At 37.5% G+C, this 27,009-nt stretch overlaps 1 protein-coding gene across 4 annotated transcripts in view; it reads right to left on the bottom strand.

Moving 5' to 3' along the window:
* LARP4 (La ribonucleoprotein 4) overlaps positions 1-27,009 on the bottom strand; it is a 70,844-nt gene that overhangs the window by 38,315 nt on the left and 5,520 nt on the right. For 2 of the 4 annotated variants that reach the window (XM_065934427.1, XM_065934425.1), the window contains exons 2-4: positions 11,099-11,246; positions 9,632-9,784; positions 5,697-5,772 (exon numbers count right to left, since the gene is read on the bottom strand). In XM_065934427.1, the coding sequence (XP_065790499.1) occupies positions 5,697-5,772; positions 9,632-9,784; positions 11,099-11,246 (377 nt within the window). Of the gene's footprint in view, positions 1-5,696; positions 5,773-9,631; positions 9,785-11,098; positions 11,247-21,663; positions 21,713-27,009 lie in introns of all 4 variants that reach the window. The other 2 variants (XM_065934428.1, XM_065934426.1) reach the window with 2 other exon arrangements.

The raw sequence follows: 27,009 nt of genomic DNA on the forward strand, positions 1-27,009 counted from the left end.
TAGGAAAACAAAATTATGCTATCAGAAATAACAAGGTAAACTATGAAAATACATAATATGCAACAGATACATTTTAACAACTTCTGGCAAGTTTCTGGATCCCTAAATACACTGGGCCCAATAGTTTTGAACAAGGGAGTTTATCAAATTATACTGATATGGAAAAAGGCTTAAGGTGTATCACAAAATATTACATACAGTTTTGTTCCATCATACTTTATCATTGATGTTAGAACATGTATATGGAGAATATAGTTGGATCATGAGGGATTTTAAATTTTTTAATGTTTTTCATTTTTAACAGGTAATTTGACTTTTAAATTTAAATAATAAAGCTAAAATAACAAATTTAAATCATTTTAAATTAAGACAAAAGATTCTGTCTCACACATTTTTTAAAAAGGAAGACACACTCTATCTTACACATAAAATCCTGTTTAACAAGAAACTGAAGGAGAATCAAATTAATGTCTTATAATTTACATCAAACCTTTGAAACAGTATGGTTATAGATAGCTAGAAATCTTTGCTTAAAAATCGTCTCAATGACCACCCTATTTAAAACTAAAACTACCCAAGCACTCCTGTTTCAACTCCTCCCTTGCTTACTCAGCTCTACTTTTATCCAACGCACTTATCATCCAACACACTTCTAAGCTTCTTATTACATTTGTTTTGTCTCCCCAGTCAGAATACAGGTTCCACAAAGTACCTTTGTCATTCAATGTGGGTTACAAAGCCTTGTGCTGTGCTTAATTGCTCAGTCATGTCTGATTCTTTGTGCCCCCGTGAACTGGAGCCTACCAGGCTCCTCTGTCTATGGGGATTCTCCAGGCCAGAATAGTGGAGTGAGTAGCCTTTCCCTTCTCCAGGGGATCTTCCCAATCCAGGGATCAAACCCAGGTCTTTCACAATGTAGGCGAATTCTTAACCATCAGGGCCACCAAGGAAGCCCAAGAATACTGGAGTGGGTAGCCTATCCCTTCTCCAGGGGATCTTCCTGACCCACGAATTGAACTGGGGTCTCCTGCATTGCAGGCAGATTCTTTACCAGCTGAGCGAGCAAGGAAGTCCACTCTGCAATTGTATTGACTGCAGGCCACCAGGCTCCTCTGTCCAAGGGGATTCTCCAGTCAAGAATACTGGAGTGGGTTGGCATGCCCTCCTCCAGGGGATCTTCCCAACCCAGGGATCGAACCTGTGTCTCTTATGTCTCTCACATTGGCATTCGGGTTCTTTCATCACTAGCAACACCTGGGAAGACTTAGTGCCTGGCAAAGAGTAGGGTCAAGGCCTTTACATTCCACTTATACTAAAATTGGACTTCCCTGGTGGTACAGTGGATAAGAATCTGCTTGCCCATGCAGGGGACATGGGTTTGAACCCTGGTCTGCCTAGATACCACATGCTGTGGAGCAACTAAGCCCATGAAACCACAACTACTAAGCCTGAGTATGGTCACTACTAAAGCCTGTGCTCCCAGAGCCCGTGCTTCCCAACAAGAGAAGCCACCACAATGGGAAAGCCGTGCACTACAACAAAGAGTAGCCCCCACCTGCCACCACTAGAGAAAGTCCATGTGCAGCAACAAAGACACACACAAACCAAAATAATCAAATAAACATTAAAATTTTTATTAACAAATATATAAATAAAATCATTTTTAAATTTATCTACTATTTAATACAAAAAATTAAAAAATTATACTAAAATAGAGTATTAATTACTTTAAGGTTATAACTGTCAATAAATAGTAGTTATTTGTCTTGGGGGGGGAAAGAATACAGAGGAAAACAGTGACAAATTCACTTCAGCACAAAAGAAAGGACATTAGAACATACTGTCTTATTCCTTAAGAACCTGAAAACAAGACTACTGTAAACATGAATACAACTAAAAGACTGTAGTATAAATCGACTGAGACTTTCACCAGGTCTATTTTTTTTTTTTTAGGTCTATTCTTATAAAACAGAATGGCATACCCTTAAAGAAACCGTACCTTGTCAGAAGTTAAGTCAAATTAATAGATATATAACATCTAAGATTACGACTAATATCTAATATTGTTCAGTCACTCAGTGTCTGACTCTTTGCGACCCCATGAACTGCAGCACTCCAGGCTTCCCTGTCCTTCACTATCTCCCGGAATTTGCTCAAACTCATGTCCACTAAGTCAGTGATGCCATCCAACCATCTCATCCTCTGTCACCCCCTTCTCCTCTTGCCCTCAATCTTTCCCAGCATCAGCGTCTTTTCCAATAAGTCGGCTCTTCAGATCAGGTGGCCAAAGTATTGGAGCTTCAGCACCAGTCCTTCCAATGAATGTTGTGTTGATTTCCTTTAGGATAGACTGGTTTGATCTCCTTGCTGTCCAAGGGATTCTCAAGAGTCTTCTTCAGCACCAGTTTGAAAGCATCAATTCTTCGCTGCTCAGCCTTCTTTATGGTCCCACTCTCACATACGTACATGACTACTTCTTCCAAGGAGCAAGCATCTTCTAATTTTGTGGCTACAGTCACCATCTGCATTGATTTTGGAGCCCAAGAAAATGAAATCTGACACTGTTTCCACTTTCCCCCCATCTATTTGCCATGAAGAGATAGGACCTAATACCTAATATGCTCATGACTAAATCTGATAACGTCTCAGTGGCAAGTTTGCTGAGCCACAAATCTCAAATGCCCAGTCGGTTTGAACTGTTTCGTAGATCTCAGTAGCATGTGGCAGATCATGATAAGCTACAGCTCATGCTGCAACAACCATAAAAGCTTGGACAGATTACCAAAAAGTCATGTTTTTGGTGATAAAGGAGAGCTATGGAAGCAAAAGGACAAAATGAAATTCCAGGAAGATGATCTTTCTTTTCCAAAGGTATGTGCAGATCCTGGACTAGAAGGAAACAAGCAGATCTTTATCTCAGGCATTTGCACAGGGTTATGGTTAGGAGCCTCCAACACACACAGTTTTCCTCCATATGACATTTATTGAGTTCAAAGGAGGAAGACAGGAGGCTGGGAGCCAGGCTGAAAAAGCAGAGTAGAATCTCTGTGGTCCTGCGGCAGTCCCAGTGGAAGAAGGAACCTTGCATCAAACCTAAGACAGGTCTTCTTGATGAGACATCTGCCAGATTTTGAAGCTATACAGAGTAAGAGGCTAAAGAGCTCATCTCAAACCTCTGAACAACAGAACTAAATCTCCTTTGGTGTTTCAGGACTGAGCTAACAGAAAACTGCGTTTCCAAATCAAAAGCCTAAGAGGGTCATGCCAAAAGAACAGAGATAAATCAGAGGTAGATTGAGTTTATTTAAAATGGCTGCTCAGCCCTGACTCAGCTCAATTCCTGACTAGATTGAAGAAATCAATCTGCTACTGCCAACCAAACCTTGTCCAGAGAGAGAAATTATGGCACTTGCAGCTTCTAGTTTCTTTTTATATGGCGTGGCCAGCATATGTAGTGTCCAAATTATAATCAAAATGCTTAAGACATGCAAAAAGGCAGAAGCTATGAATAGAGAATTAAGAGGGAAAAAACTCAAGAAATATAGGCAAACAAATGATCCAGTTAGTAGGCAAAGATTTTAAAATAACTACCGTAAGTATGTTACACAAAATAAATTGCCTCACTGGCACAAATGACTAGAGAAAAGCCACAGGTCTTTTATAAAACTAGGGCCTATACTAGACTACCAAGGCAAAGAATAAAAAGGAGAAGAAAAGGGAGATATTCAAGATTAAGCTCAAGTCAATATGTATTATATATAAAGAAATAAACAAGTCTAACAAAATCTAGATTGCTAGCTTAAAAAATTGGTTTACTAGTCCTCCTCTGAAAAACAGAAGACATTACATTGCAAGCATATCCAACTTCTATCTCTTCTGGAAGGGGAAGTTCTATGTATTGAAATTTTATACTTCTAAGCTATAAATATACCTATATAATTCTGAATTCTTATCTGTAAATAAGACATCTTAAAATGTTTGCCTTTTCTAAGAAATAACTGGTAATATAAATTCTATACCCCTATAAATAAAAAAAGACAAAAAGAGAAAAATTTTATATTTATCTTTTCAATCTTATAAGTCATCTTATTAAAAAACAACTCCATGATCAAATGTTATAAGAGCTCAACTACTACAACTATAATTAAGAGATAACTTAAGAACCCTAAAAATGAATATGATTATAGGAAAAATATCCAAATGAAATTTCATTATTTTTCTACTGAGAATAGATCCTTTACATATCCAATTGGAGACTACATCTTTAAAACTAGTTGAGAAATATACTGAAGAATGATACCAAAATACATTACCAAAGAAAATTTAAAAAACCATTTTTCCATTCTATTAGGTTGGTGCAAAAGTACTTGTGGTTTTACACTGTTGAACTTTGCCATTTGATATTGGAATACATTCTTAAATGTGGTTATGTTATACATCATTTTATTTTATTTTTTTTGTTATACATCATTTTAATGCACATTTCTCGCTTTATATTTTCTTGCTAATGACTTATTATTTGCTGTGTATTTTATATTTATTTTAGATTATGGAAACAATGTTAGACAAAATGCAAACTGGAGAGATTTTCTTGGGTTCAAAATGGGTTGTAAAGCAGTGGAGACAACTCGCAACATCAACAACCCATTTGGCCTAGGAATTGCCAATGAACATACAGTGCAGTGGTGGTTCACGAAGTTTTGCAATGAACAAGAGAGCCCTGAAGACAAGGAGGGCAATGGCTGGTCATCTGAAGTTGACAATGACTAACTGACAGCAATCATCGAAGCTGATCCTCTTACACAAGAAGTTGCCAAAGAACTCAACATCGACCATTTTACAGTCGTTCAGCACTTGAAGCAAATTGGAAAGTTGAGAAACCTCAGTAAGTGGGTGCCTCATGAGCTGACCAAAAATCAAAATTGTCATTTTGAAGGGTCATCTTCTCTTACTATAGGCAACAATGAATCATTTCTTGATCAGACTGTGATGTGTGATGAAAAGTGGATTTTATATGACAACTGATGATCACCAGCTCAGTGGCTGGACCAAGAAGCAGCACCAAACTCGCACTAAATAAAAGTCATGATCACTGTTTCGTGGTCTGCTGCCAGTCTGATCCACTACAGCTTTCTGAACACTGGCAAAATCATTACATCTGAGAAATATGCTCAGTAAATCTGAGATGAACCAAAACTGCAAAACTCCTGCAGCTGGCACTAGTCAACAGAAAGGGCCCAATTCTTTTCCAAAACACCTGACAGCACATTGCACAACCAACCCTTAAAAAGTTGAACGAAATGGGCTACAAAGTTTTGCCTCATCCACTATATTCACCTGATTCTCGCCAACCCACTACCACTACTTCAAGCATCTAGACAACTTTTTGCAGGGAAAATGCTTCCACAACCAGCAGGAAGCAGAAAATGCTTTCCAAGAATTTGTCAAATCCTGAAGCACAAATTTTTACACTACAGGACTAAATAAATTTATTTCTCGTTGGCAAAAATGTGTTGATTATAATGGTTCCTATTTTGATTAATAAAGATTTGCTTGAGTCTTGTTATAATGATTTAAAATTCATGGTCTGAAACCACCAATTACGTTTGTACCAGTCTAATATTTCATTGGTATTTTACATATATTAATCAAACAATTCAAAACAGGAGAATGTCAATTAAAAAATGATAGTGTACCGTGAGAAACAGAATTCTAATTGTTTCTTTAAACACTCTTTCAGTTCTTCGGTAGAAATTGCTGAGTTGCTTTCTCCTGATGGTAGAAAACGAGAGAGAAAGTTAACACCTAATTACCATAGGTAGTAAACTTTACATATTGTTCTTTTAAGAATAAGCCACAAAATATGCACAAATTAAAATCACCAGAAAACTGTTTTCTTTCTTTTTTAGAATTCAGATACACATGGTCTAATAAATTCTTTCAACTTATCTGTTCTTATTTGTTTAGACAGATTTCATGTCAGTTTTAAAACTATATATTTTATCAAGCAATTAACGAATCATCAGTAATACTAAAAGCACCTGAATATCATTTTGTAAAACACAGTCGTCAATACTTAAAAAATGTGATAACTACTTATTCCTTTAATGAAAACTCAAAGAACTAAAGTAATAGTAATCTAAATTTGAAGACAGGAACTACACAAAGTGGGATATATGTATATGGCTCCACATTTGTATTACTGGTAGTAAACCTGATATAAGTCACACTCCTTAAATTTCTCTCTCTCAGTAGACTTGTGGTACCCAAGGTGTATGTGTGTGGGGAGGGGAGATGGATTGGGAGTTTGGGGTTAGTAGATGCAAACTATTATATAAAGAATGGATAAACAAGGTCCTACTGTATAGCACAGGGAATTATATTCAATATTCTCTGATAAATAATGGAAAAGAATATAAAAAAGAACATATATGTATGTATGTATTTTGCTGTACAGCAGAAATTAGTAACATGGTAAATCAACTATACTTTAAGAAAAAAAAACCCCACTTCTATCTTTTTAAACTCTTTTCATTGCTTAATTTTAGAGCACTATATCTTCCTAGGATATTTAAAGCATTCAAATGTCCAAAGGATTGGACCAACTCTCTAACAGCCCTCTATGCTTTCTATTTAAACCCAGAACATGATTTTTCAGACTAAAGCCTGGAAAACCATCAGTTCTTATTAGATTCTTATAAAAAATACCACCTGCTAAAATCATATGATATGTCCTCTTCTTTAAAAGCACTAATGATTAACTAGGCTAATTTCCTTTAAATATGCAGATAACAGGATATATGTACACATACATTTTGTGCATGATTTTACCACTACTTTGTCTTCTATGCAAGACTCGAAATGTCATTAGATATTAATTTCATTAAAAATAAAAAGCATTCTATTTCTATGTAGTATATGCAACCCTTCTAATACAAAATTCATCCACCAAAATGCTTAAGCTTTCAATGTCATTATAGCAAACCTTTAAAAATACAACTGGTTGCCACTTCACTTAAACCAACTCTATGTTCAAAATGTAGCCAGTGGTTAGGTATTTTATAACATGAGGGAGTAAAACCTAATCAACCTTTCTTTCTTTATTTTTTCAACCTTTCATTATTATATGGAACTACCATCCCATTTCACTTGAGGAATTAACTTTCAAGCTGGCTGACCTGAGAAATCTAATGCAGGTATATATAACAAACTAAGGACAAAGGTTTATAGACCTTGACTAATGTTCAGTTCAGTTCAGTTGCTCAGTCATGTCCGACTCTTTGCAACTCCATGGACTGCAGCACACGACACTTCCCTGTCCATCACCAACACCCGGAGCCTCCTCAAACTCATGTCCACTGAGTTGGTGATGCCGTCCAACCATCTCATCCTCTGTCGTCCCCTTCTCCTCCCGCCTTCAATCTTTCCCAGCACCAGGGTCTTTTCAAATGAGTCAGTTCTTCACATCAGGTGGCAAAAGTATTGGAGTTTCAGCTTCAGCATCAGTCCTTCCAATCAATATTCAGGACTGATTTCCTTTAGGATGGACCGGCTGGATCTCCTTGCTGTTCAAGGGACTCTCAAGAGTCTTCTCCAACACCACAGTTCAAAAGCATCAATTCTTTGGTGCTCAGCTTTGTTTATAATCCCAACTCTCACACACATACATGACTACTGGAAAAACCATGGCTTTGACTAGACAGATCTTTGTTGACAAAGTAATGTCTCTACTTTTTAATATGCTGTCTAGGTTGGTCATAACTTTTCTTCCAAGGAGCAAACATCTTTTAATTTCAAGGCTGCAGTCACCATCTGCAGTGATTCTGAAGCCCAAAAAGAGAGTCTGTCACTGCTTCCCCATCTATTTGCCATGAAGTGATGGGACCAGATGCCATGATCTTAGTTTTCTGAATGTTGAGCTTTAGGCCAACTTTTTCACTCTCCTCTTTCACTTTCATCAAGAGGCTCTTTAGTTCTTCTTCACTTTCTGCCATAAGGGTGGTGTCATCTGCATATCTGAGGTGACTGATATTTCTCCCAGCAATCTTGATTCCAGCTTGTGCTTCATCCAGTCCAGCATTTCTCATGATGTACTCTGCATATAAGTTAAATAAGCAGGGTGACAATATACAGCCTTGACGTACTCCTTTCCCTATTTGGAACCAGTCTGTTGTTCCATGTCCAGTTCTAACTGTTGCTTCCTGACCTGCATACAGATTTTCAGGAGGCAGGTCAGGTGTTCTGGTATTCCCATCTCTTTCAGAATTTTCTACAGTTTGCTGTGATCCACACAGGGCTTTGGCATAGTCAATAAAGCACAAGTAGATGTTTTTCTGGAACCCTCTTGCTTTTTTGATGATCCAACAGATGTTGGCAATTTGATCTCTGGTTCCTCTGCCTTTTCTAAATCCAGCTTGAACATCTGGAAGTTCACGGTTCATGTACTGTTGAAGTCTGGCTTGGAGAATTTTGAGCAATACTTTGCTAGCGTGTGAGATGAGTGCAACTATGGGATAGTTTGAGCATTCTTTGGCATTACCTTTCTTTGGGATTGGAATGAAAACCGACCTTTTCCATTCCTGTGGCCACTGCTGAGTTTTCCAAATTTGCTGACTAATGTTAGCAAATCGGTAAAGGAAATCAGTGCTGAATATTCATTGGAAGGACTGATGCTGAAGTTGAAGCTCTAATACTTTGTCCACCTGATGCGAAGAACTGACTCATTTGAAAAGACCTTGATGCTGGGAAAGATTGAAGGCAGGAGAAGGGGACAACAGAGGATGAGATGGTTGGACGGCATCACCAACTCAGTGGACATGAGTTTGAGGAGGCTCCAGGAGTTAGTGATAGACAGGGAAGCCTGGCGTGCTGCAGTTCATGGAGTTGCAAAGAGTCGGACATGACTGAGCAACTGAACTGAATGTATGTAACTAAGCAGTGATAGAAATGCGTACTCCCTATTTCACTTATTTTCCAAAGAGACTGGAAATTAGAAAAACAAAGTTAGGTAATCAGGGTCTGTGGTCTATTTTTAGTTTCCTTTAAATTTCATCCATTTTAAATTCAAGCAACTACCAACCTATGCCAACAAATGAATGTGGAGGGAAAAAAAACCATTATCTCACAAGTTGAACTACAACAGAATTATGATTTAATACAAACCTTTCCTCAAAATTAATCCCATACACATACACAAACAACACACATATATAATCTCAAAATTAATACCATTCAAAATGCATTTCTCCTTGACAAAAGTGATGGGAAAATTGACAGAGCTTGCGCTGACAAGTTCTGTCAAGTCCCATTAACAGACCAAGAAACCTGGACTCTCTGAAAGACTGTAATTTAGGTTTCTTTTAACTATGTTGACTGTTTTTTCCTTTTATCATTAACTTCACACTTTCTTTTAATAAGATCTTTAAAAATATTTTTTTAATTACAATATTCATGTGTGACTATTTTATCGATACACATTGCCTAATATTCCATTAAAATAAACTTCTTTTGAAATAATAAAATAGACTGATCAATGCTACTATTTACTAGAACAATGATAAAGTAAAAACTGGAAGGGGGAAAAGACTAGCACACTGCATTCTCATTTTACCAATAAAATCATAAAGTTTACCAGAAACATCATATATGTGATAATTCAGATCTTCTGGCCCCAAAATCATTCCATCAGTTGATTCTTCAATGCCTGTAGTATTTCTTGCGGTTTCACAAGATGAATACATTACTTCATATTCCTTACACATATCATCTGCAAGTTCTCTATTACCTGTATCAAAGAAAACATACTAAAAGTAAATCGTAATTCTTTAAAATCCTATCTTTAGGTACTCTGGGCAATTGTCTTCTATAACAAGATTTCAAAGAATTCTATCAACTGGGAAAATGTCCATATGGTTTTAAGTAAGAACTGTCTTTGATAGGTCGTAAGCTTGACCATTAGAAATAAGCTAAAATGATTAACAACAGGGGCTTCCCTGGTGGTCCAGTGGTTAATACTCTGCTCTCCCAATGCAGGGGGCTAAGGTTCAATCCCTGGTCAGGGAACTAGATCCCACATGCTGAAACTAAAGATCCCATATGTGGCAACTAAGACCCCGTGCAGCAACCCCCCCGAAAAAAAAAGGATTAAAACTAGCTTAAGGATTTCCCTGGTGGTCCAGTGGTTAAGAATCTGCCTGCTAATGCAGGAAACATGGGTTCAATCCCTGGTCCAGAAAGATCCCACTCGCCTTATCTACTGAAACCTACACACTCTAGAGCCCACATGCAGCCAAACAAATAAATAAATTTAAAAAAATAGCCCAAACTTACATAGTACTATCTATGTATATGACAGCTTCACACACATTATTTACTTAATACTCAGAAAATCCAATGCCAAACTATTATTGCCAATGTTTCTTTTTTTTTTTTTTATTAGTTTGAGGCTAATTACTTCACAACATTTCAGTGGGTTTTGTCATCCATTGATATGAATCAGCCATAGAGTTACACGTATTCCCCATCCCGATCCCCCCTCCCACCTCCCTCTCCACCCGACTCCTCTGGGTCTTCCCAGTGCACCAGGCCCGAGCACTTGTCTCATGCATCCCACTTGGGCTGGTGATCTGTTTCACCATAGATAATATACAAGCTGTTCTTTCGAAACATCCCACCCTCACCTTCTCCCAGAGTTCAAAAGTCTGTTCTGTACTTTTATTTACTTAATACTCAGAAAATCCAATGCCAAACTATTATTGCCAATGTTTTACAGATGAAGACAACAGGCATGGAAACGTTAAATCATTTGCTCAAGATCAGTGAGTAAACAGCACTGTCAATGACGGTAGATCACAACTAACTTACAAATACCATATTCTACATGGGTTAAATACTGAGCCCAAAGACACAGCTGCTCTCTGAAATTAGTGACAATCTACTCATACTGGATATAAATGAGAATGGTATGCAAACTACATGTTAAACATTTATAAATATATCTTATCAGATAATCAAAGGATGTACCCCAAAGTTCTGTAAACTGGTTGGTCAAATGTATAACCAAACTGTGATGCATTCTGATGAAATATTTAAGACTTACCCTCAGGAAGAGACCCTGATGTAGCTGCTGTTTCATGCCAAGAGCTTTCAGTTCCATGAGCTACTGGTGTAGCGTCAGTATTTCCTGGAGGTATTTCTTGCCATACTTTGGCATTAGGATTTAAACCAGTTCCTTTAGATGTCACCTGCTAAAATAATCATAGGATTCATTTGTAAATTTTAAAAGTCAGTGCATTAAAATTACAAATTTAGATTAAATAAACAATAATTTAAAGTTTTGGGCTCAACTTGAACTATAAACCTTTTAAGAAGATGAACTTGAAATGTTTATATGTAAAATTTAGCTACCTATACAATAAAAACATCTCCATAAAATACTATTAATATAGACATACTGCTTTACCCCAACCTACTTGCAAATATTATAGTTAAAACTATGCACATTATCTTGGCCATTTGCATTATCAAGAGCAATTTTTCAGAGTAAATATTTATTGCCATCTAATTTGTGACAGAGACCTTCAAGTCTGAATGACTCTAAGTGGAAACTTTTTTCCAAGTCAAAACCAGCATTCTGCCTTACATTAGAATGCATTATTCCATCTGTCCTTAAAGTGTATATTCTTAATGTCTAAAACAATTATTTTAACATATTACCATCTAAAGTGATCATTTGCATACATCACTTAATCTCTCTCTCTCTCACACACACACACACAGAGCAGAAACGGATCATTGGGCGAGGGGTGAGAGAGAAGAGTATTCAAAAGGTAGAAGGAAAGGAAGCAGAAAGCACATAATACATTTTTCTCATCACATTCAATCAAACAACAGGGTTGATCCTTCTCAAGTACACTAATGATCCTCTCCATAGAGTTCACTCCTTTTCCATAAAGTTACTTCTGTCTTCTCAACTGGAGGCCCCTCTCCTGGATGACAAGTGCCAGAAGGTACAGCAAGGAAGCTTTATGACCTGCAGATACCAGGGATTTGATTTTCATTAAAAAATAATTGGCACACACTGTGCCATTTATCAGGACATTGTCATAAATTCTGTCTACTTAAGTTTTTTTACAACTGACCTTGACTCATGGAGTTTAGGGAGAGGCGGGAAAACAGCCTTTAAGTATCACCAACACCAAAATATAGCCAAACAAAGCAGAACTCTGGATAGGAAGAATTGAAGAGCCTCAGAGAGAGCTGCTCAGAAGACTCAGCTTCTGACAGGCCTAACTGCACTTCCTATAATTATGTACCATGAAATTCCCCTGTACCCTTGAACCTAATAAACTGATTTTTCACTTTGAGTGAGTTTCCATACTTTGCAACTAACATGGCTAACATAACTTGAATGTATGAACCAATGAAACATTGTTTAATTATACTCCACAGCTTGCATGGATCTTTGGATTCCTTTCACATATCAACTGAAATCCAATCTGGAATAAAGGAGAATACCCAGACACAATGCCCTTTTCCATGTCAAGGTTCATTTTTATCTTGGGAACAGGGCTGGGCCTTGAAATGGTGGTGTTAGTGGACATTATTTTACTACTGACACTGTTTAGAACTGTATATAAACATCTGGCTTTTAGTCAATTTTATTATTTTAAAATTCTCTACAGACAATACACCCCCTTCCTGCATTCACCAGGGCAGTGGCCTCTCAACACTTGTCCTTTGGAGCAGAGGGGACTGAATGTGATTTGGGAATTTTACGTATAGCTTAATTTCTGACTGATGGCAGAAAAGAACTGTGAAGAGTTTGTGACAGCCTACCCTTCCTGCCATGGGAATAACATTTAATTTCGTGTTGAGCATTTTGACAGAAGAAAATTTATTTATTAATACATACTAACCCTCTCTCCTTTTACTCAATTCTGAAAATACCAATTATGTCCCTACCCTCCAAAATGGCAAATAATAAAGACTGTGGTTCTCAGAAAAATCAAACTCCTAAATCTTGATAAATACAATAAAAGAGTAAAAAATTCATTTCATGAGTAAAACCTGTACCTGAAAAATATAGAGAAGCCATGTATCTACTAGAAATACCCTTAACTAATAGAACGGCTGTGGCTTTAGTAAAGCAAAATAGGTAACAACTATAGATAACTACATGCAAAAGTTGAGGCTCTATAATCACATATTCAAAACCCAGCTTTAACATTATCAATTGTGTGATTGTGGGGATATTTCTTAACTCAATTTTCTCAACTATAAATTGAGGTAAGAATTCCTTATTTTAGAGACTTCCCTGGTGGTCCAATGGTTAAGAATCCACCATGCAATGCAGGGAACAGGGGTTTGATCCCTGATGGGGCAACTGGGATCCCACATGCCTTGGGGCAACTAAGCCTCGGGCCACAGCTTGAGAGCCCACAAGCCACAACTAGAGAGTCTAAGTGCTGCAGTGAAAGATCTTGCGTGGTGCAGCTAAGACCCAATACAGCCAAACAAACAAAGAGGTCCAAGGTGGACTGCTTAAAAAAAAAAAAAAAAAAGAATTCTTTATTTTAAAAAGTAAATATTAACAATGAAAAGCAATTGACATGTATAAATACTCCATATTTTTTTTTACAAAACATGTTGATTTTGAATAAAAGCTATTTGGCTGTCTCACCCTCAAAAGAATACTATGCAAACACTAATGCATTAATCAAAATAACTGTGAGGTATGGTCAAAGTTAACTATTTACATAAATGTAAACTATTACATTTACATAAATGTAAACTATTATGTCATAGAAAATTAGCTTTAAGAAGCAAATCACAAGGAGAATGGTTGACTACAGAATAATACAAAACTGAAACAACAACAACCTGAAAATAAAGACTAGGAAAATAAAAGTCTAAAAAAACCTCACAAATGCACACAAATAGGAAAATTAAGTACCATTTTATGCTCATTAGATTAGCACTTAAAAATAATTCCTACCTTGGCATAAAATTTTCAAACTCATTATTTTATTGAAGACTATAAAACGGTGCAACTTAGCTTCCCACATTCTAGTATTATTTATAAGAATAATAATTTATAAGAGCTAAGAAATGGAAATAACTCAAAGTCAAACAAAGGAGCAAAAGAGGAAATTAAAACACACTCACTAGATAAAGTGACACAACCACTCAAAGCTATAAAGAGGGAATCCCCTGGCAGTCTAGTGGTCAGGACTTGGCATGTTTCGTTCACTGCCAGGGCCCAGGTTCAATCCTTGGTCAGGGAACTGACATCCCCCAAGCCATGTGTAGTGGTCAAAAAACCCCCCCCTAGAGCTTCCCTGGTGGTTCAGTGGTAAAGAATCTGCCTGCCAATGAAGAAGACACAGGTCTGACCCCTGATCTGGGAAGATCCCACGCTGGGGAGCAACTAAGCCCGAGCGCCATGACTACCGAGCCTGTGCTCTCGAGCACGGGAGCTGCAAGGACTGAGTCCACAAGCCCTGAAGCCGGTGCTCTGCAACAGGACAAGCACTGCAATGCAAAGCCGGGCACTGCAACTACAGACTAGCTCCCTCTTACCAAACTAAAGTCTGTGCAGCAACGAAAACTCAAGAACAGCCAAAAATAAATAAAATAAATAATAAATAAATAACAAAGAAACACCTCAACAAAGCTGTGAAGATACACTACCACATTTATTAAATCTAAAGGGGGGTATTAATACATCACAAAAAAATTGCTATCAATTAAACCATGCCACACCAAATACTGTCCTGATGAATTATGAAAAGTATAAAAATGGAAAGTGATTTCACACAATGGAATAGAAAAAACGCCACCACAATAACAAAAGCAAACATGTTAAGCAATTCTCTGGGCTTGGAGCTATACTGAACACATCTATGAACTCACTGACTTCTTAAGACAATCCGTAAGTACTAGTATTTCACTCTTACATGTTATCCTATTATATGAGAAATAACATATCCAACTAAAGATATACAGAAATTAAGTATGGAGTCTGTATTAACCTATAATGATTACAACTCACAGATTATTACAACTGTAAAAAATCACATAAACATGTGAACATGGGCTAGGAGAAAACATGATCTGCTAGAATAACTAGATCAGGGGTATTTTTCCTCTATAAAGCATTTCATTAATATATCATTCATGGGACTTCTCTGGTGGTTAAGGCTCTGTGCTCCTGGTGAAGGGGCCTGAGTTCAGTCCCTGGTTGGAGAGCTAGATTCTACATGCCACAAATAAAGACCCCACATGCTGCAATGAGAATCAAAGATCCCAAGTGCCTCAACTAAGACCTGGAGCAAATAAATAATAGTTTTTTTAAAAAAAATCAAAGCATTCATTAAAATGTTGCCTTGTTGATGTTTGACAGCAAACAAGAAAATTCTGTAAAGCAATTATCCTTCAATTAATTAAAAAGTAATTTAAAAAAAATGTTGCCTTAAGTCTGTCATAAAAAGACATGAAACTTTAAAAAAAAGGTTTATTACATCCATTAAGGATTTTTCAAATCAGAGCATAAATGTCACTGGGGAATTCCCTGCTAGTACATTATCATCAAAGATAATTTTGTGCCCTTTATGCCTGCATATATGTAATATATACGCAATGTCTATTTAAATTTCTATAAATTTTGACCAATTATCTTTGATCATCATTCTTTTTTTGCATTTCAGATGTTTCTTCTGCATCATTTTCCTTCTTCCCCAAGAACATCATTCAGAACTTTTTTTTTTTTGGAAACTCTTCAGCTGTGGTTTCTCAAAAAATACATTTCTATACTCTACTTTTGCTGTATACAGAAATCTCTCTAGGCACGTAATTCCTCTTCAGCATATTAAAGACCAGGAATCGAACCCAGGGCCCCTGTATTGGGAGCATGGAGTCTTAGCCACTGCCCCACTGCTGTTTGTACTACTGTTGATCAGAATCCAGTCACTAGTCTAGCTGTCATTCCTATTCTCTCTTTCAACTCTGGTGCTTAACCCTTGTCAATGTTGTTTTGCAATCATAAGCCTAAGTGTGGAATTCTTCATTATTCTACTTGGAGTTCACTGAACTCTTTGAAATCTGATGCATTTTTCATCAATTCTGTAAAATATTCATTCATTTACCTCTTCAAATTTGCTCTTCACCAACTTCTCTATTACTTCCTCTGGAATGCCAATAAAATATTCTATACCTTCTAATCCTGTATTCCACCTCTCCTGGTATCAATCTCTCTTTCTTTCTTATTTCCCACATCTTTGTCTTCCTGAGAAATTATATCCTGAGCAATTTGAGATCTTTCTTCCAGTTCATCAATTCTCTCTTCAGTTGTTTCTAAGATGCATTCAACTTGTACAGTAAGTTTCTAAGTTCTTTCTACATTTTCATTTCAGAAGTTCCTTTTGGTTCCTTCCTCAAATCTATCCGATCAATATTTTGTTTTTTGATCATCCTTTCAGTGTGTGTGTGCACTCAGTTGCTCAACTGTGTCCAATTCTTTGCAATCCCATGGACTATAGCTATCTCCTCTATCCATGGAATTTTCCTTTTTCTCCTCCAATCCTTTCAGTACCTTCCTTCTTTCCTTGGCCATACCACCACAACCAGATTGAACCCGGGCCTGTTGCAGTGAAAGCTCAGAGTCCTAATCACTGGACCACCAGGGAATTTCCAGTAGCTTCCTTCTTTTAAACATTCTAATTATATAGTCTGTATCTGATAATTCCAGTATGTGTAATATCCAAAATCAAAGGGTTTGAGTTTCTGCTGAGATCTGTTTTTTTTAATCCTGAACCATGTTCATTAAGACTTACGTGTTTTATGATTTTGTTCCACACACTTGTTTTCTTTGAATCTTTATTTGTGGGGATTTTAACGGTTGTTTAAAATGTGCTCTTCAGGAGAGGATTTGTTTTCTTCCCGTTGGATGACTACACAGTAAGACTATCAATCTGGTATCACTTAAATTTTTCTTTAAAATCTATCTATCTGGTTGTGTTGGGTCTTCGTTGCACCAAGTGGAAGCTAGTCACCTGACCAGGGAATCAAACCCAGGGCCCCTGTATTGGGATCATGGAGTCTTAGCCACTGGATCATGGGGGGAGTTCCCATGACTTAAAGTTTTCAATATGGGTTTTTGGAGAACAACAAGTAGTGGGAATTTCAGCCCTACCTTGCATCAGTGAGGATTTGTGGTTAATATAAGACCCCTCTTTCCACCAACCCAGAGCCAAGACTAAAGCTGACCAGTTTTCTTTTTCTCTGATAGAGCTTGTTTCTTCCGTTAGGGTGCTGTGTGCCTCAGTGAAAGATCTTGTGTGGCACAGGTAAGACCCAATGCAGCCAAACAAACTGGAAATGGCAATCCACTCCAGTATTCTTGCCTGGAGAATTCCATAGACGAGCCTGGTGGGCTACAGTCCATGGGGTTGCAGAGTCAAACACAACTGAGCACGCACGTCAGCGTAACACAACCATGGCTGCAAGCTTGGGGTAGACAGGGTCAGGTGTAATTAAGTTTGAAGTTTCAGGACTTCCCAGGTGGTGCTAGGGTAAATAGGGGTAAAGAATCCATTTACCAATGCAGGAGACTCAAGATACTTGGGTTCGTTCCCTAGTCCAGGAAGGTCCCACATGCCAAGGGGCAATTATACCCATGCCCCACAACTATTGAGCCCATGCTCTAGAGCCTGCAAGCTGCAACTATCAAAGTCATTGCGATGAGAAGCCCTCGTACCACAACAAATAACAGGCCCCATTCACCGCAACTAGAGAAAGCCTGTGTAGAGCAACAAAGACTCAGAACAGCCAAAAACAAATAAATCTTAAAAAAAGAGAGAGAGAAGAACAAAGTACTAATATTGGCACTTTAAAGCTAAACTGAAGAGGAATTCCAACAATTAAAAGTGAACTATGGTATAAGAGACAAAAATTTACTCTACTCTGCCACCTAGTAATTATGCAGTCACTGATCTCAGCTTCCTTGTTTTAAAAAATGTAATGGCTGCTCTACCAAAACTCCTTATGTTTTTACAAACCTTGGACACCTGCCTTTGTCTTGGTCACTACTTCTCTTTCCTTCTTGTTATTTGTACATACTTCTAATTTGTTACCACTGTAATAGTTTATTAAGTGTTCTTTACAACAAGCCACTGGACTCAATCAAAAAAGGTAGCTGGGTCATCCTCTACTATTTCAGCTATTAAAATAAACCAGGCTGAGAGTAGACCTTCAACAGTCAATCTGAATGGAATAGTAGAGGCATAGGTGCAAAAAAAAGAAATTAATGTTTGGATACTCTATTTACCCTTCTGATGTGACAGAAAATCAGAGTTGATACAACCTTCCTTTTTTTCATATGCTTGTTTAAAATAGAAGTCTTTTATTGGAGTGCTTCTTGGCTTATGATTTCAGGGCTGACAAAGCCTTTCACAATAAACATCAAAACCAATAACAAAATGTCAAACCTAGCAAGGAAGCAAAAGCATCTTTGAAATAGCACCAAAGATAAATAACCAAAACAACATCTGAGCTTAGAGATGTTAACTGACAACTGTTTCATACCATAATTAGCTCAGGGAAAAGAACAACCAATTTCCTTATAGTACCACCAGCTAGCCCCAACAGGATAGGTACACAGATAATTTTTAAAAAACCTCTATGGAGGGCTTCCCTGGTGGCTCAGTGGTCAAGAATCCGCCTACCAATGCAGGAGACACTGGTTTGATCCCTGATCTGGGAAGATTCTCCCGTGTCACAGAGCAACTAAGCCTATGTGCCACAACTACTGAGCCTGTGCTCTAGACTTCAAGAGGCACAACTTCTGAGCCCACATACCACAGCGACTGAAGTCTGAGTGCCCTAGAGTCTGTGCTCTACAACAAAAGGAGCCACCGCAAGAAGCAAATGCAACACAAATACAGAGCAGTCCTCACTTACTGCAACTAGAGGAAAGCCCAGGCAGCAACAAAGATCCAGCACAGCCATAAATAAGTAAATAAATAAACAAAAACTATATTAAAAATAATTCTATGAAACCTTCCTGATAGTTAAGACTGCATACTTCTTCCACAGCAAGCAGTATAGGTTCAATATCTGGCCCAGGAACTAAGATCCCACATGCCCTGCAGCAAGGCCAAAACAAAGAAACAAAATCTCCAATTCCCTGGTAGTCCAGTAGTTGGAACTCCATGCTTCCCCTGCAAGGGGCACGGGTTCAAAGCCTAGTCAGGGAACTGGGATCTCACCAGTTGAATGGTGTGGCAAAAAGAAAAAAAAAAAGAAAAACAACAAAAAACACCTCTAAGTAGCAATTTTATTTTTATATTTTTAGGTAGCAATTTTAGAAAGCAAGTCATCTTTACATTTGCTCCTATGCAGAATGCGAACAGTGCATGCTTATTAGTATTCAGAATCCACTCTGGATAAATTAGACAGCAAAGTAAATAAAAGGTAGTGTCACTGTCACTGGAAAGGCTGAAAAATTAGATGCAAAGGTAATCTCACTCAAAATAATGTTGCTGAAGTGGCTTGATGAGGAAATCACTATCCATGCCACCATCAAGTGGTAAATGCCAAAAGTCAAATCCATCACAACTTTTATTATTACTAGTACCAATGTTACTTCTCCATCAGGAACTCAACCTTGCAACTATTAACTCTACCTAAAGCTGACCACCTCTACTGCCACTCCTGACTACAAAATGGAAGTTAAGAATAGAACCCTCATTTCCCTACACTGTCTATATTCTCACCTGTATGTGTGGTCTGACTAGGAGCTGTCAGTAACATGCCTGCATCCATCAAGGTATAAGGGAATCTTGGAATTTGAGTTTTGACTAGTACGGTCACTGGAGAGGCCTAATTCATTGTGCAGGCATTTCTGCAAATATAGAAAGCTACTCAAGAGCTGGGAGACCCCAAATATGACAAAGAGATTAAGACTAATATTTAACATACAAGATATTAATATAATATATATATAAACATATATATAATATATAATAATATATATTGTCCCATATATACTTATTTATAAATAAATACACAATATTGGGGAACTATGATTTTTTAAACTTACCTTTTGCTTACTGATGGGATGTACTAGTTCACTGAGCATTTAATAATCACTCAAAATAATTAACTAGATGCCTTTCAGCAATACACTACCCATAAATGTGATGTCTTCCTTGCTAATGGTGCCAAGAATAACCAAAGTGTGAGGTCTGTGGCATATAGACAGCAGTACACCTGGGCATATTTATATTTTTCACCAGCCTAGTTTAACAGCACACTCGAAAAGCCATTAATGTACACAAGAAGACATATAAGAATGTATATTGCAACACTGATCCCATTAGTCAAAGACTGAAAACCACCTAAATGTCCACCTATAGACAAATGGTTAAATAAAACACAGTATATTTCATAACACAGAACACTATAAGCAAAAAAAAAAGACAAGTCTACATACATCAATGTGAAAGTGCTTCAAGGCATACTGTTCCATGAAAAAATTCAAGGTGCAAAACAATAAGCATTTTTAAATTTATATTAGCAAACACATAAAATCATTGTACAGATAAGCATATTGGTATGTAAAAACAGAAAAGGTCGGGAAGGTTACTATTAACTGCAAACTAGTTAAAGATCTGCCAAACATAGAAGATGTACTAAAACAAGCAGGAATAATCAATTGCAAAATGTGAATTTTAGGGAATTCCCTGGTGGTCCACTGATTAGGACTGTGTGCTTCCACTGCAGGGGTGTGGGTTTGATCCCTGGTTGGGGATCCTGCATGCCACGCATCACAGTTTAAAAAAAAAAAAATCTGCAACACCTACGTAAAGCAATCTGTCAATACTGATGTGAAAAACTTTTAAAACATTCACCATATGAGCTACCACAGTAAATGTTAGTCTAAGAGCTTCACACACAAGAATGTTCTTTATAGAATTACTCAACATAAAGAAAATGTGGAAAATGACAATGTCCATCAAAAAAACAAGTTGATGTGTCTTTCTATAACAAATAATCTTTAAAATGACACAATAATGAACCCGACAAGTCAGTTTAACAAGAACAAAGACTTATTTTTCCATTTAAATTCTAGATAACCACCTTTGACTCATCTTTTGACTAAGGTTTAATAAAGAACTCCATAAAAATCCTTATCTCTCCCACAGAACTAGAATTAAGCCCGTGAGGCTACACAGTTATATAAAACACCTATTAAAGGATGTAAATTATCTAAGTGCATGCTGAAACTATCTGCCAACATACACATATAAGCACACACATACTCACAAACCACCACAAAAATATTCAAATTGTCAGTGTGTAAAACTAACAGATCAACACTTCTATTTCTAAGCAATACATGTCATTACTGAATAGCCAAAAGCAGTCTTCATCACTGACCCATTTTATGCTAGTTCCTATCTGGGGAAAGATAAAAAGGAAAGGAAAAAAAGGAAACATCAATTTCTTGGCAAAACGATACCCTCTGGTCAGAAGAGAGCAGTTTTAAGGTAACAGAACCAAGAGTTAGGAAAAAGTCACCATAAATATGGCAAAACCATCTCTGTGGTCATACACAGATTTGACCACATATGTTTGGTCAAAACATAGATTTGTTTTACTTACCTATTTACTATCAGAAACAGAAATCCCATGCCACTTAACCCTACAAATGCTGAAAAACAGAAATAAAGTAAATAAAATGATTAAACTCATTTGCCTTATGGCAGATCAATCATCTAGGTTTAATTTTTACATCTCCAGTATTGAGAGGACCACAAAACTACATTAAAAAAAGAAAATTCCAACAGTTACGAGTCTGTGCTTCCACAGCTAGGCGGATGGGTTCAATCGCTAGTCGGGGAACTAAGATCCTACAAGCTGCACAGGTGACCAAAAAAAAAAAAAAAAAAGACAAAACAAACACCTGTCATTTCATCCAGCATGAAACTTCAGAGTCCTACTAGAATAAGCTTAGGGCATTTTATAAAAAATAAAAATGAAAACTGGGAAATTTTCACCCTTCTCACAAGGAAGGTCAGTTAGCATTTATGAAACACTGAATTCATCTTCATAACAACTACATTAAATTTTATCATCTACATCTTGCAGATACGGAAAAACTTACTTTACCTAAATGTAATCTACCCAGGGTTATATCGCTAATAAAGACAGAGCCAGAATTTGAACCTAGGCTGTCCGGAGAGTGCCACTACACTACAGTGGCTCTTAACCACTATACTACAGCGCCTCAGAGAAAACTTTAATAGTTAACACTATTTAAGGAATATTGCAAATCTCCTTACCAAGTCAAACAGTCCCTGGCCGAAAGGCTAGTTAAGAGTGGGTAACAATACAAAAGAAATCGATACAGAAAAAGAGCTACCAGATAAGAACTAGAGTACTCAGGGCAGAAGTCAATTGAGCTCTGCAATGGTTTCTATCTTAGGGCCATGGTACAACTAACTTCCAGTTAGAAAAAAAGAAAAATGGTAGTCTGTACAATAAAATTTACCCCTTCTCACAAAGCACTTATCCTAACTTGAATTATTTCGTCTGCAAGCTCCACAATGGCAGTGACCTCATCTATGGTTTACCCTTCTCTAGCACTCTGAACAGATCAACAATAAAATTTATATGCCATATGCGAGTTTCTTAAACTGTAGTGCTTATAAGAATCATCCGGGGACTTTTAAGAAAAAGGAAGATTCTGATTCAGCAGTTCAGAAATAGGGCAGAGAGTTTGTATTCTAACAAGTCCTGGATAAAGAAGTTTGCTGAGGCTCACACTTTGAACAGCAAGGAAACTGGACCACCCTAAGTCATATGCCAAGTTGTCAAAAATCAGGATTCACTTATTCCACACCCAGAAGAAAACCTTAAGTTTATTCATCAATAAAGCTATAACTGCTGGTCCTCCACTATCAGAGGAAAAGATAAGTTCCCTAAATTCTCACTACTTCAGTCAGATGACAGATGATGACTGCTCTAAAAAAGAAAAAAATGAGGCTGCCATAGATTACCAGCTTAACTTTTGGAGTCATGGATTGCTCTAATATATAATCAGGCTACTTACATAAGTTCTACTGAGATTAATGCACCACCTTATTGTTAAAGATTAGGAACCCAACTGATAGGTATTTAGCATTTAAATAGTCATCAAAATAAAGAAGGCAATGCCAAAGAATGTTCAAACTACCACACAATTGCACTCATCTCACATGCTAGCAAAGTAATGCTCAAAATTACCCAAGCAAGGCTTCAACAGTACTTAAATCAAGAACTTCCAGATGTTTAAGTTAGATTTAGGAAAGGCAGAAAAACCAGAGATCAAATTGCCAACATCTTCTGGATCATAGAAAAAGCAAAAGAATTCCACAAAAACATCTACTTCTGCTTCAATGACTACGCTAAAGCCTTTGATTGTGTGAATCACAACAAACTGTGGGAAATTCTTCAAAAGACAGGAATACTAGACCACCTTACCTGCCTCTTGAGAAACCTGCATGCAGGTCAAGAAGCAACAGTTAGACCCGGACATGAAACAATGAACTGGTTCCAAGTTGGGAAAGGAGTACGTCAAGGCTGTACACTGTCACTCTGCTTATATAACTTACATGCAGAGTACATCATGAGAAATGCTGGACTGGATGAAGCACACGGTGGATTCAAGATTGCCAGGAGAAACACCAGTAACCTCAGATAGGCAAATGACACCACTCTTATGGCAGAAAGCAAAGAGGAACTAAAGAGTCTCTTGATGAAAGTGAAAGAGGAGAGTGAAAAAGTTGGCTTAAAACTCAACATTCAAAAAAGGAAGATCATGGCATCTGGTCCCATTACTTCATAGCAAATAGATGGGGAAACAATGGAAACAGTGACAGACTTTATTTTCTTGGACTCCAAAATCACTGCGGATGGTGACTGCAGCCATGAAATTAAAAGACGTTTGCTCCTTGGAAGAAAAGCTATGACCAACCTAGACAGCATATTAAATAAACCAGAGACATTACTTTGTCAACAAAGGTCCATCTAGTCAAAGCTATGGTTTTTCCAGTAGTCACGTATGGATGTGAGAGTTGGACCATAAAGAAGGCTGAGCGCCAAAGAATTGATGCCTTTGAACTGTGATGCTGGAGAAGACTCTTGAGAGTCCCTTGGACTGCAAGGAGATCAAACCGGTCAATCCTAAAGGAAATCAGTCCTGAATATTCATTGGAAGGACTGATGCTGAAGCTGAAACTCCAATACTTTGGCTACCTCATGTGAAGAGCTGACTCACTGGAAAAGACCCTGATGCTGGGAAAGATCGAAGGCAGGAGAAGGGAGAGATGACAGAAGATGAGATGATTGGATGGCATCACCAACTTAATGGACAATTGTTTGAGCAAGCTCCAGGAGATGGCTAAGGACAGGGAACCCTGGCGTGCTGCAGTCAATGGGTTTGCAAAGAGTCAGACACAACTGAGCAACTGAACAACAACAAAATACCAAGTCATTTTACTTCAAATTGGTCATCTGATAGAGTCAACAGCTAATTATACAAATGAGCTTAAAAAAACCTCAAAACTCAAATACCAAAATAGTCCTTTTCAAAAAAGGACAACTTTAAATTTCTAGTGTGTACAGTCAAGTGAGCAAACCATTTGTTATGGAAACTGAAATGAGACTTATCTTTCACAACTAATATGTGAAAGAAAACTCACATACATTTATTGTGTACCAGACACTAAGTGCTTTACATTGACTGTCAATCCTCTTAACAACTCTTTGAGGCAGATAATAAGTACAAATATTATCTCATACTTTAACATTATCCTGAATTTACAGATAAGGAAACTGAGAAACATGTGTTAAACAACCTGCACAAGGTCATACTAGAAAGTTGCCTAACCTGAGCAGGCAGCCTGGCCCCAGAGTCCATGTTCCTAACCATTCTTTTATGCAACCTTTCATATAACTGTATCTTATCATTATTACTCAGTCACTGCCCTCCTATTTTTTTCCTTCCTCCAACTCAAAAGAATAGAATAACCCTATTTCCCTTAGCTAGCTGAACTGTAATTCTCAATGCCTTCAACAACAAATACTTTGATACCAACTTAGAACACTGTCTTGCCTTTTTAATGATATGGGGGAAAAAACTTGCCAACAAGCACACAGTGAGCCTCTAGTATCTTCTGAAAAAAATTATCATACAAACCAAGACATTTTTGAGAATAAAATGGGACAGCTGTTCCAGAAAACAGGTGTACACTATGACTGTTCAGGTCAAAATGGGAGGTATGGCTAATTTTACTTGTTTTGCAGTTTGTAGTATCCAGTAAAAATACTGCCCAACTCTACACTATATAAACCCTTGATTACTTCTGACTTTTCCGTCCTGACACAGAAAATACTCTTCTCTTTCCTCAATAATATATAAACCAAACAAAACTTAATTCCACATCCTTGGCTCTCTGCCTATGCTCATACCATACTACTAGTAATACTCATCTAAAGTATTCCTCTGTCTTTAATTTAGAGCCAGTCATTAATATATAGAGAGAGATTTTCTAAACTAAAAATTGGTTCAAATGTCTTGACAATGCAATAGACAAGAGAGGAAGCATGAGTATTATCTGATATTCAAATTACTTTTCCTTACATTTACTTACACTTACACATTAGAAGGGTTTCCCTGGTGGCTCAGATGGTAAAGAATCTGCCTGCAGTGCAGGAGACCCGAGTTCAATCCCTGGGTCAGGAAGATCCCCTGGAGAAGGGGATGGCAACCCAATCCAGTATTCTTGCCTGGAGAATTCCATGGACAGAGGAGCCTGGTGAGCTGCAGTCCATGGGGTCACAAAAAGTTGGACACAACTGAGCGACTAACACACTATACATTGGAAAAAAAATTTTTTTTTCCCAAAGAGCAAATATAAAGTGTCTATTTGTACTTTATCAATTGTATTTCTTTAAATCTTGCACATAAATGAGTCTGTATTTTAGCAGACTGCAGTCTTCATCCTCATTTTTAAAGTTTTATTTGCCCAATTAATAGTAAACCCAAGGGCTTCCCTAGTGGCTCAGAGGTTAAAGCGTCTGCCTGCAACGCGGGAGACCAAGGTTCGATCCTTGGGTTGGGAAGATCCCCTGGAGAAGGAAATGGCAACCCACTCCAGTATTCTTGCCTGGAGAATCCCATGGAGGGAGAAGCCTGGTAGGCTATAGTTCACAGGGTTGCAAAGAGTCAGACACAACTGAGTTACTTCACTTTCACTTTCAAAGTATAAAAACTTTAAGGTAATTAACTGCTTTGTCTTACCGAGAATCAGAGCAAATTAGTAACAAGCCTAGGATTAGACAGAACTCAAAGATATATGTGTCTCTCTTTTTTTTAAATATAAATTTATTTATTTTAATTGGAGGCTAATTACTTTACAATATTGTAGTGGTTTTGCCATAGATTGGCATGAATCCACCACAGGTTTACATGAGTTCTCCATCCTGAACCGCCCCCCCCCATCTCCCTCCCCATCCCATCCCTCTGGGTCATCCCAGTGCACCAGCCCCAAGCACCCTGTCTCATGCATCAAACCTGGACTGGCGACCCATTTCACATATGATAATATACGTGTTTCAATGCCATTCTCCCAAATTATCCCACCCTCGCCCTCTCCCGCAGAGTCCAAAAGACTGTTCTATACATCTGTGTCTCTTCTGCTGTCTCATATATAGGGTTATTGCTACCATCTTTCTAAATTTCATATATATGCGTTAGTATACTGTATTGGTGTTTTTCTTTTTGGCTTACTTCACTCTGTATAATAGGCTCCAGTTTCATCCACCTCATTAGAACTGATTCAAATGTATTCTTTTTAATGGCTGAGTAACATTTCATTAAATCAGTGCTATCACACAGTAGTCTTTGCAATAAACAGTGCTACTATCATGTAGTTTTAATAAATTTCCCAGAAATATCTAATACAT

Source organism: Muntiacus reevesi, chromosome 4, assembly GCF_963930625.1.
Source record: "Muntiacus reevesi chromosome 4, mMunRee1.1, whole genome shotgun sequence".
NCBI classification, from domain to species: Eukaryota; Metazoa; Chordata; class Mammalia; order Artiodactyla; family Cervidae; genus Muntiacus; species Muntiacus reevesi.